The sequence below is a fragment of the Phoxinus phoxinus genome (assembly GCF_949152265.1).
Source record: "Phoxinus phoxinus genome assembly, chromosome: 4".
Lineage (NCBI taxonomy): Eukaryota > Metazoa > Chordata > Actinopteri > Cypriniformes > Leuciscidae > Phoxinus > Phoxinus phoxinus.
In genome coordinates this window covers 25,694,765-25,707,117 of record NC_136879.1, presented here as the reverse complement: position 1 = coordinate 25,707,117, position 12,353 = coordinate 25,694,765, and the positions used below count along the sequence as shown (strand labels likewise).

The following is a 12,353-nucleotide window of genomic DNA, read 5'->3' as shown; positions in this document are numbered from 1 at the left end:
AACTTGCATGATTCTTTTTTATTTTATTTTTTTTATGAATGTAAATGCATTTTAATTTTGGCTCTTAACTCCCCACCAGTATCCGTTATATGTGGTATTACAAATTGACAGGGCAGATGTGTATCAGAAAATTAAAAAAATGTGAGTTGGGACAACCTGACTCTGATTAGGCAGCATCACTAACTCAGTTTTGCACTGGTTACTCTGAATTAATATGATGCCACTGACCACAACAGGCCTTGCCTGTGTCAGGGGAATTGCCACGCTTGAGAACAGAGAGAGCATTTTGTTTTTGCACCATTCAGCTGAAATGTGGCCGAACTAATCCTGAAGCCCAGCCATTTGAATTCCTGTGTATTTCAGAATGTTAGTAACACAACACCAATAACCATTATAACGCTGTAAACACCACAACATGTACCTGACAAAAGTTTGGAAATGTATATATTCTATTCAAGTTTATTTGTATAGCGCTTTTCACAATACATATTGTTTCAAAGCAGCTTTACAGAAAATGCATTTAAAAAATGTACAAACAAAAATACAGTTAGTTAATCATAAATTTAGGGCATAACATATCGGCGGCGTTGGGTCGTCTCTTCACAGGCGTCGAGTCGTCTCATCACAGGCGTTGGGTCAATTACAAAGTATTGTTACTGACTTATAAAGCCCTAAATGGTTTAGGATATATATATATATATAATAATAAAAAAATCACTTTGTGCACTTATGTGTTCTTACAGTGTACTTGCCTAGAAGTACTAGGTAATATAAGGTAACTATGTGGGGTATAGGTTCAGGGTTGGTGTACCTAGTTATTACAAAGTACATAACCTGTACGGTCACTGTGATTTTGCCAAGTACATGTTCCTGGATCAACATATTTTGTTGATCCTGGAATAATATTCTTGTCCCAAAATGTAGTCCTTACCCTATCCCTACCCCTAAACTTAACCCTACCCATAACTTTTCCCTAAAATCAGAGGGAAATGATATTGATGTTGAAGCACCTCACCCTGGTTTTAAGCCTGAACTTGAAATAAACTGTAAACTTGTCCCTCAAATCTGATTGGTTGATTGGAAAGTTGTTCCAGGATCAACAAAGATGTTGATCCAGGAACATGTGGTACTTGGTGAAATCAAATTCACCTAGTAGGTCCATGGGGAGCAGGACTGTAAATTAAGTGCTACCCAATTGAAAGAAGTCTCTTATATTCACAAAGGCTGCATTTAAGTAAATATGGTAATATTGTGAAATAATATTACAAATTAAAAGAACTGTTTTATATTTCATAGTGTAATGTATTCCTGTGAAGTCAAAGCTGAATTTTCAGCATCATTACTCCAGCGTCACATGCTCCTTCAGAAAAAGCCGATTATAAATATTAAAATATATACATTTATTTTCTTAACTGATAAATTAAATCTTTGTTTTTAATTTTCTCAATGCAATATTTTGGTCACTGGTCATCCTTACTAAATATGCATTTTCTTACAGTATACATTTAGAAATGCCACTGCCAAGTTTTTTTTTTCCATCGAAATGTCCAGTTTATTGTATGAATAATCTCATACAGAAAACATCTGTGTGGCTCATTTGTTCATTGCATGACTCGTTGGTTATTCCCGATGTGAGATTCAGACATCAGAACTATGTCTGCCACACATTTCATGCCTCGCTTAATGGGCAGAAGTTTCAATCCCACCTTGCACCAAAGCTTTTTTTGATCAATACTAAAAGAAGCATTTCACAATTATGATCTGTTGGTTTCAAATACCATTTCTGTGTCCTGCCAACACATATGGGCAAACTTAATGCGATAGCATAGAGCTAATCGACAGGATAGGGCACCATTGGCTGGGACCTTGGCTCCCACCACCACCACCCCCCCTCCCGCACAGCAACACCAGTGATTGAGATCGACAGGCTGTCTGCTAATAAAGAGATTACATGGAAATCCCTCTGAAGCCAACACTTCAGGACAGCGCTCGTTTGGATATCTAGAACAGCTGCACCTCAAATATTGTCCACGCGTGAAGTTAACGTTACGTTTAGGCCGTAAGGGACACATTACCCAATCAGCACTATACTATAAAAGGTCACTGAATAGTGCAGCTTGTCGGAGCTGTCCACCGGGGCAGTGGGAGGAAAGATCTAAAATTGCTTAATCGACAAACGGCTCAAAAATGAATAGCTGTCATGCAAAAAATGGCTTGTGAAGTTTACATTGCACCTTACTCTCAAATAATTGCAATTTAAAGAGATAGTTCACCCAAAAATGTAAGTCAAGTCATTTACTCACCCTCATGTTGTTCCAAACTTGTATCTTTCTTCAGTGGAACAAAAAAGATAGCCTATATATATATTTGTCCATACATTGAAAGTCAATGGGGTCAACATTTGTGTTACTTAAAATATTTTTTTTATACAGGTCTGAAATGAAGTGAGGGTGAGCAAATGGTCAAATTTTCCTTTTGAGGTGATCAATCCCTTTAAAGTTGCATTGAAATGGAAGTAGTATCAGATATTTTCTTCTGTATTGTGACATACATGCGAATGTAGAGGATTATCGGGGGGATAAAAGTAGGTCAGGGACTTGGGGGGCTGTGTCTGAAATCGCATACCCTCTTGAGTAGGTACTTATTTTGAATAAGTAATTACTTCACAACAGCTAAAAAAAGTATGTTGTATGAAATCTGGACGTACTAAATTCGCCATGTTGCCCTTATAACGTGAACTACCAGCGTCAGTTGTCACGTCACTGCTATTCACAAATCCTCTCCCGTAGCCTCATGGGATAGTAAAGTGTCCATTGTATGCACACTTCAGAATCTCGCCAGAAGTAGGTCATCAACGTTCCCTAATAGCTGAGGATGAGGGTGTTGCAGATGAAAATGAGCTTGCAGGGGCGGGTTTTATTGGAAAAGTCCTGCATACGTCACCAAAGAGAGATTTCACTTGAAGATCCAGTTACAGACATTTTGATTAAACATTACGGGGTGAAAATGTTTTTTAAAAATGAAACATGCACAGATGAATTGTTCACAGTAAGATCTATAATATCCAGACAGGGTGAATTTTCATTTCATGCTGACTTTAAGCACAAAACCACCTTTCAGTCTTTCAGTGCATGATATTGCTTCATCATCATCATCATCATCATCATCATCATCATCCAAACAGCAGCAGCCCTAGCAAGGCCAGGTCTTGTTTTGGACCAGATCATGCCTGATGTAATCTCCCCTTACAGGAGCTGATGGATGTTTTGTGCAGGTGAGGAAATAAATAGGGAGGTGGAGAGCCAAAAAAATGCCCATTCCTCCAAAGTTCTCCTGCAGGTTCCAGAGAAGTGAAGTATGCCAGAGCAATCTATTTCACACACTGAAGCTCAAACCTAATTACACAGATTAATGTCCCATGGAAGGTGCCATTACCTAAATAGCCTCCTTAAAAAAGGAGGAGACTTTGCTTCAGCCCAAATAAATGCTGATGGATCCTTCGAATCTAGATTTGAATATGCACGTCCTGACTTTCTTCAGTCTGCTGCTGGAGTGAGATTTTGTGCAGCCTTTAATTCCCCCTCTACAGGCACTTCACTTGACAATGACAGTAAGCCTGGATAAGTCCTCTTCCTGCCTTCTCCAACGTGAAATATTTAAACAGGGCTGCCAGTAGCAAAGCAAAAGGCTAAACTTATCACTTAAATACTGATTTCATCCCCTTGCACATCTCACCTGTTTAGTGTGCAAAGCCTGGATTGATTAAACTGCTTGTACTTCTCAGGCTAACCTTTAGGGACCCAGCGTTGCGGCCGCGGTGCTACTTATCACTTCTGATCCCGGTGTTTACAGCTGCGTGCGGAAGCACGTGCTGGTCAGTCCCGCCACGACACCGGCTTCTTAAAATAAGACCTCGGTTGTGGTGGATGAGAGAGCGGGAAATGGAGTTGACAGTCAGAGCCGTGAGCTTCGGTTGAATCTGTCAGAGCAGAAGCACCCCACCCCCATCTTCACCCCTCTGCTCGCACAAGCACATGCTGTCGCGCGGCATTAGCGTGGCAGAAATACACACTTGCTCCTTCCACCCCACCTGAAGCCTGGGCATTTCTCAACCGCGTTGCAACATCTTCCCATCCTCACGCTTGAGCCTACGTGACGTCAGATGTGCATTTACATGCGTTTAGTTGCAGGTTTTTGTGGGCAGTTGAGAGAAGCATGTGACGCATATCGTTTCCACAGTTATGACCGAAACATGCCATAATGTGGGAATACAATCCCCCCCTGTTGTTTTTGCTCACAAGAGTTGACTTCCAGACATTTCTGCTTATTTGTGTTTCTAAGCTGGTCAGAAAAAAACTCATTAGCTATTCATTTATCACAATTTATTTATTTGTTTGTTTATCTATCACAGTGTAGGCTATTTATCACTGTGCATACACAGTGGCAAGGCATTGAATTGTTACAAACTATTTATTTATCACTTTTCACACAGTGGCAAAGCATTGTGTTAAAATCTATCTATCTATCTATCACTTTTCATACAGTGACAAGGCATTGTGTTAAAAAAACTATCTATCTATCTATCACTTTTCATACACAGTGACAAGGCATTGTGTTAAAAAAAACTATGTCTATTTAATCACATTTCATACACAGTGGCAAGACATTGCATTGTGTTAAAAAAACTATTTATTTATCACATTTCATAGTGGCAAAACATGCATTGTGATAAAAACTATTTATTTATCTATCACATTTCACAGTGGCATTGCATTGTGATAAAAACTATGCAATTAATAAAAAGAAAAAAATAACATTAAAACAATGTAGCCTATAGCACAACTAGTAAAGTGCGACACATTGCTCAGTCAAACACATCCTGACCATTTAGCCTAGAGCCTACAACTGCCAAGTGATCTACCATCTCTGAAGTGCAGTGAAAGTCAGACAAACACAGTCTTTTAAACATCCACGTAGAGCATCTGCATCGCCACATACACAGTCATAACAGAGTTACTTTATGTCCTGTCAAAATAATCCCCTGTTATCCTGCTATTTATAGGTCACTCCTTTCAAATTGACCAATCCCTTATGTTCCTCCCCTTCGCTTGAATGAGGATGATTTTACTATGACTCTTTGGCCGCATGATTATCCTCCAGTGTCGATCAGTTGCGCCCTGAACCCGACCGAGACTGAATGTCTGACTCCATGATGCCTCCAGACAGATGTGGCATCCTCCATGAGGAAATTAAAGCTCAATGAAGGAGAACAGAATTCTCTTGCAGATGCTCAATCGTATGAAATATTCATCACAGAGCAATGCATTTCCAGTGGAACGCGTATTATTCTGTCCTCAGGGCAAACTGTGTCCGATATTTTGAGCAGGGACACAATAAAACACCATTTTGGCCTTAGCACAGTCCTAAATATTCTATTTCATCCCTTAGCTCTATGCTTTAGGGTCTCAAGAGCATTCTGGGATGCAGACACATTTATCTTTCTTACTGTCCAGTTGCATCAACTCAATGTGCACACGTGCCTTTGTTCTGATTCCCCAACAATTAGCTTCAGATAATGAGGTCGGTTTGTTCACATTTCTATTTGTGGAGCCTTTTCATTTGAACAGAGTTGTAGGGGAGTGTGTAGTGAGATGTAACACCATCAGGTTAACCAATTAGAAATTAGCTATGGGTGACATCACTATCATCCACAAGCCTCATCAGATGACAGTAGAAATATGTCTCCATTTTTATTTATTTGAAAATTCTTTCTATTTTAAACCCAAGTAACTTAATGCATTAAATTTAAAAATGCCCATGTTTTTTATTGGTTTTTATATCTACTAGATTTTCAAACTACTTCAATTTTAGCAGAAAAATTTGAAATATTACAACATGAAAGTGTAAGACAAATAGCAAAAGCAGTGTGTTACAGACGTTAGCTCGAGCGCTCGATCTGTTGCCCTGCATCATGGGGTACAAAAAAACAAACCAAAAAAAAATCTGCGGACCTGCCGCAGCCAATCTGAATGGTCGTGATGCAACATCACCACATTTCACGCAAATCGGGGGAAGTGGTGGCTGAAATTAAAGTTACCATCTCAACCCCGTACTGTAACCCTCTTAGTGTTGGGGGCGGGTGTGTGTGGTGGTGTTGGCAGGGTGGGGGTGGTCTCCCTGGTTGCTAAGGGCAACAGGGTGAGATAGATGGAGCCGCAGCTGCGCGTCTGTTAATACCAGCGCTCGACCCTCCACGTCCCCGCGCGCAATTCTCCACACACTCACACGCACACTGATCTCTCTTCAGTCAAGGCATGAGGATGCGAGCAGGGATTTAGTTTCAGTGTCTTTTCCAGTCTGGAGCAGATTATTACCTTTCCCCCAGCACACGGGACGGATTTACACACGAGAAACAAGGTTTGCAGACTCTTTTCTTAGTTATACTTTTTGGGGGTATAATTTTAAGTATTTCTGTCGTGCACAACTTAATTTTGTATGCTAGATCTGATTACATTTCTTTACTGAGTCAAAATACAAACGTATTGTTTTAAACGCTTCGCCTGAGCAATGCATTTACAATGGACATTATAAGGAAGTGCAGAGATTTAGATGGAAAGGACAATAGGCGCGCAATGACTGCGCCCTGGATTTGAATTCGTAGGCATGGTAAAATTGAGCATTTGGTTCAACGAATCCGTTTCCTGCTTTTCTTGCTTTGTGTTTATGTTTATGAATAAGGACATCTGCTTCACAATTGCGTGTTTGCTCAAGCAACTGTTACGAGTTCATTCATTCATGCGATCAACTTCGCCAAACGTGCCAGACTGTCCTCTCGCATATTATTATCAGACGCACTCAAGTGTGAATTTGCTCTAAACTGCGCTCAGTCTGTGGTGAATGTATCAATTAAATGCCATTTTATGAAACAAAAACATTTTAGTCGCTGAATTGGATACCAACGAGATTTCGAGAATAAAAGAAGCATGGCTTTGCCACAATAGACGGAATGCGCGCGCGCTTGTGTGTGTATGGCGCGCAGGTTGTTGTTTTCCCGCTGCATGATGATTTCATAATTCCCACATCACACATTTACACGATGACAGACATGTTGCTGATTACTGGAAGCTTCGCGAATCTAAATGTTTTTAAATTATTTACGAACTATTGTAAGGTCCTATAAATTGGTGATCCGAGTCAAGTGGCATGAATGAGTATTGTTCAGCATGTTTTCCAGACACAACAGAAGTAGGATGTCTCCTTGAGATCTTTTCGATGCATTTTTGGCAAATAACGTACTACTCGCGCAACGCCTTCAATTAAAATAACTTGGGTGATGTTGATATCAACGCATTTTTACAAAATGGAGGAGATGGTTAGGGACGCATTAGCAATGCAAATGAGGTTTTGAAGAGCACTGGCACCTGCTGTCTCAAGCATTTGCATTGGCTTTTCCCTTGTTTCTCATTAGAATTAGGTTCTACTTCTGCAAAGCAAGGTTTGAGCCCACACTTAGGGCTTTATCAAGGGAGCTTCTCCAAGTCTCTTCTCTTGCGTTTGCATAACAAAGGGGAAGGGTTTTGTTCATGAAAAGAGGGGACAAAACCGTCAAGCCTCAATTGTCCCAGTGTCACTCGGATGGGCAAGCAGGGTCTTGTGTCCCATCAGTAAACAGTCTCAGTCACGGCAAAATCCAATTAAGCCATGTTCTTTCCATCAGGCTTTTCACAAGGCAAAGAATATTGCTTTTGTTTTTTATGCTACTGTACTCATTTTACGGTGCATACAGTCATATGGTTCTTTGAAAAAATCAATTATGTAACTATGTCACATGTGGTTTCACCTCAAGCATCTTAGACCAAATATACAATGTAAAATAATTTCAAAATCTCAAGTGGGTCATTCAGAGGAAGCATTAAATTGCTTTAAGCATTAAGAAAGCTTGACATAAGATCATTTTTGTAATCACAAAAGAATCCTCTGTGTAGAAACAAAACCAGCCCCAGTGTTAAGCGACATGAGTTGACCCAGGGTGAAGAGTTTAGAGGTTTATAAGATCTTTATATATATATATATATATATATATATATATATATATATATATATATATATATATATATATATATATATATAATGGGCTTAATAAGCTAAATTGTAGAACTAAGATACATAAGTTTCAAGCATTGTAAAAAACATTTCTCACATGCTGATACATACAGCCAATTTAAAACTGATTGTTGTCTCCTCTCCTTCTAGCTTTGAAGTCCATCTTCTCAGCACGGAATATGATGCAGAATTGCCTAATTCTTATGGAAATACGTTGGATAGGAACACTCTCAGAGCTGTTGGCTGATCATCAATGAACTCAGTTCCATAAAGAACAGAAGGAAATAAGTATTTTTTTCAGTGAGAAATTCCTGATAATTGGAGATTTTGGATATGGCGGCAACTGAGGCTACTGCAGAGCCTGTCCAAGCAGACATTGTTGAGAATAAAGCTGAGGTGGAAACCACAAAGCCAGACCCAGCTTCAACAGAGGAAGCCCCGGCTTCAACAGAGGAAACGCAGCCTGCTACTGAGGCACCGCCAAGCACAGAGCAGCCAGCTGATAGCAAATCCAAACCAGCCTCTGAAAAAATATGGGACTCTTTTTTAAATAAAAGTGGGCTTGGAAAAGTAATGGGAGGGAAGAAGAAGAAGGAGCAGCATACAGGATCTGAGGATACTACAGGCGAGGAGCAGGATAAGGCCTCCAATCAGAATGATCAAGGGGATACTGCAGGCCCTAAAGAACAGGAATCTAGTCAGCCAGCAGAAGCTAACGAGGCTGCAGCTGATGGGCAGACTATTGAAAAAGCCACAGAAAATGAGGAGGCTTCCCAAGAGCAAAAGGCATCTGGTGCCAAGCCAAAGCAAGGAGAGAAGTCCAGTGTCAGAGACTTCATCCGCAATCCTGTCGCTAAAATATTCTCACACAAAAGCACAGACAAAAAGGATGGTACAGGGGGGCTCCAAAAACATGACAAGGTTCGGTCGAAATCACTAGACAGAATAGAGGATGCTGACGCCAGCACAACTGTGGCTGACCAAACAGAAGAGCCTCCGACCACAGACGAGCCAGACAAGTCTAACCCTCAAACAACAAAAAACATGAAACGCTGGCACTCTTTTAAGAAACTTATGGCTCAAAAAAGTCACAAGAAAAGCACAGATGAGTCCAAGGATGCTGAGGGGGCAGATGGAACAAGTGCAGATGGAGCAGGAGACACTGGGACATTGGATTCCATGACAAAGTCAGAGCAATCTGGGCAAAAAAGGTGGAAATTGAAGAGATCTTGGACATTCCAAGGTCTGAAGAGAGATTCATCAGTTGTTGGAATCCACAAACCAAAGGACAAAGACTCTTCAGATGTAAAAGATGAAAATGACCCAGAGGCAGAACAGGAGATGGAAGATGTAAAGGTAGCCAGTGACGTAGAAACACAGGAGAAGACTAATGCTGACGTTGATGAGGAGAAAGGAGCAACTGCTACTACACAGCATGCAAAGTCTGTGGACCAGCATGCAAATGAGATCTGGACCTCTTTCAAAAAACGAGTTATTCCAAAATCAAAGAAGGCAGCTGACACTGGTGGAGTAGAGGAGGAAGCAGCGGGTGAACAAGAGCAGACTGATGAACCACAGGCGGGTAAAGACTCAGGCAAGACAGCCAAGGCAAAAAGGACACACTTCAACCGTGCTGTGTCACTAAAGAACTTCATACTGCGAAAGGGGAAGAGTACCAGCATGGACATGGGGGAGGGTACAACAGCCCAGAAAGATGGCGATGAAACTGCTGAGAGCGAGGCTAAAGACATGGATTGCCTTGATGATGCAGCTGGGTCAACCGATGTCCCACAGACTGAATCAGAGGAGCAGACTGTGGCTCAGAGTGAGAGCAATAATGAAGCTCAGGTGGCAGGCGAGCACAAGAGTTCTGATGGAGAGGAGAGGTCCCACACTAGCGCACCATCTGGTCAGCCATCAGACAAGCCTCATGCAGCAGATCCAGCACCAGAGGATGGAGGCCAGGGAGAGCCAAAAGCCAATGGTGAGAATGGATGTTCGGATGCTACATCAGAGGACACCGCAGCACACAATCATGAAGCAACAACCCAGAATGATGTGAAGGATGAGGAGACCAACCAGGAGACCATAAACTCTAGTGGCAAAACTTGTCCGAAGGATGGGAAAATCCTAAATCAAGACGGGAAGTGCGATACTGTCAATGCAGTTGTCCAAAGCGGTGAGTGTCAAGCCCCAATTGACTCGAAAGATCTACAGCAAAATGGAAATGACAAAGCTGAGTCTAAAGTAGGACTAGGTACTAGTGTTGAGGTAGAGAACAGGGGGGATGGGGCCCCTCAATGTGGAGGGTCCCTTTCTGGGTCAGCGAAGACCAATGCAGATGAACAAGAGGAGGCCTTGAAGAGGATGTTCTATGAGGTTGCCGCTTCCATCGTGCGTGCAGTTGTATCCTCAGCCACTGAACAGTTAGCCAAGGAAAAGGAGCCTCCGGACAGTAGTTTTCAGTGTTTCCAGCCTGAAAATAATAGCAGTTATACAGATATTGATGTCAGTTACTGTCACAGAGAAGTTACTTTAAATCAGGGATCCCTGTATTGATACTCAGCATTTGTGTTTGTGGGGAACATGTTCTGGTGTTGTGGACACGTGTCAAAAAGTTGTTGTTATATTCCATCACCCCTTTAAAAAGTTGTGAATTTTAGGGTCAGTGAGGAAGATGCAGGTGCTTTAATTGAGCTGTTGTGAAGTTACCCAAAGTACCAGTTTGTGTATTTTCAGGAAGTATTCTCTACCTATAATAATTTATTAAATGAAAAATTATAGCATGTCTCAATGTTAATGTGGACCCAATAATAATGGTGTTCTTGAAGTCGAGGATTTTCACATGCAGTTGTGTAGTGTTTGCTGTTCTGTATTATAAAGTTCACAAAATGTGTTTTTGGTGAACCTAAATGACCTCTTATCTGTGACAAAAACATGTGAATAATTAAATATTAAAATGAAAGTTTTAAATGTAGAAATATATTGTAATATATTCTGAAATCTCTTCTGTTATTATTTACCAGAAAAAAAGGCGGGAAACGTGTGACGCCACACAAAGAGGATTAGATCTGCATGGGATTCGTTCAGCGAGGAGCTTTGCCCCCCTCCCCCCAAAATATGGAGTAATCACATGTTTACGCCACGATTCACCATGGTGAGAGATGCAATCCACATAGTTAAAAAAAATCTTGAAAAGCAATAATTCAGAATCATCAATCAGTGCAGTTCTTGCTACCATTCCATCATTGTAAATGTTTTGCCTGTCTACTAGTGAGATTTTATATTGTCATAAATGACATTCCTTTGAAATGTTAATCTCAGTGATCACAAAGTACCGTGATCATAAAGACTGTTAGTTTTATATTAATTGCCATTATGTTTGTAGTTTTCTTTTGACTAGATATATGTGATACAGACACAATTAAAATAACAGCCCGCCAGACTGCCCCCCGAATTGTGAATTCAATACGGAATGTGCTCTAATCTCTGTGTTTTTGTTTTTAGACTGTTATCTTGTGTATATGAATAAACCACCATTAAACATTAAGTAATTCTCTGGGTTTTCTTGCAGGTTATGACATCCTTTGCCATTTACAGATTTTAGAAAAGAAATGCTGAGTAATTTGTATGCAAAGCAACACGATTTATTTACATTACCGGTCAAAAGTTTGGAAACATTCAAATTTTTTTATGTTTTTGGAAAGTCCCTTTTGTCACCAAGGCTGTTTATTTAATCAAAAATACAGTAAAATCAGTAATACTTTTGAATAAATTAAAAAAATTAATTTATTCCTGTGATGACAAAGCTTTATTTATATTGGATGCTTTAACTGGAATTTAATATCTCACTTCATCCCCAACATATTTTATTAAGCTCAGATGATTATGACTGTCCCATCTTTGCCCACCATAATGTTGTCAACTATTTACACTAATTCGCCAAGATCATGCTATTAGCACGTTAACTGCAGATTAACAGAATGCCTAGCAACAGGTTTTGGTGCAGCATTTCCCTATAGCTCACCGCAGGGTCAGGGTTAATGAAGAACTGTGTGGAAGTATTAACAGATACACTGAGCTGACTTAACAGGGACAAAACAGGACAGAGATATTGAGACTGTATTGGCAAGCGGGTGAAACCGACACTCTGCATGACAGACTTTTGAATGTGGCTTTGAGATGAAATCAATACCAATTGACAACACAACCCGGGTGGACTTTACAGACTTAGCATATGTTGTCAAAGC

The 12,353-nt window shown here is 40.5% G+C and overlaps 1 protein-coding gene across 1 annotated transcript; it reads left to right on the top strand.

Annotated features, from left to right (window-relative positions):
• Positions 1–6,022: 6,022 nt before the first annotated feature.
• On the top strand, positions 6,023–11,894 carry LOC306997198 (uncharacterized protein). The gene is made up of 3 exons (XM_079610362.1): positions 6,023–6,417; positions 8,254–10,282; positions 11,130–11,894. The coding sequence occupies exons 2-3, from the start codon at positions 8,437–8,439 to the stop codon at positions 11,150–11,152; spliced, it is 1,869 nt and encodes a 622-aa protein (XP_079466488.1). The 5' UTR covers positions 6,023–6,417; positions 8,254–8,436; the 3' UTR covers positions 11,153–11,894.
• The last annotated feature ends 459 nt before the right edge of the window (positions 11,895–12,353 follow it).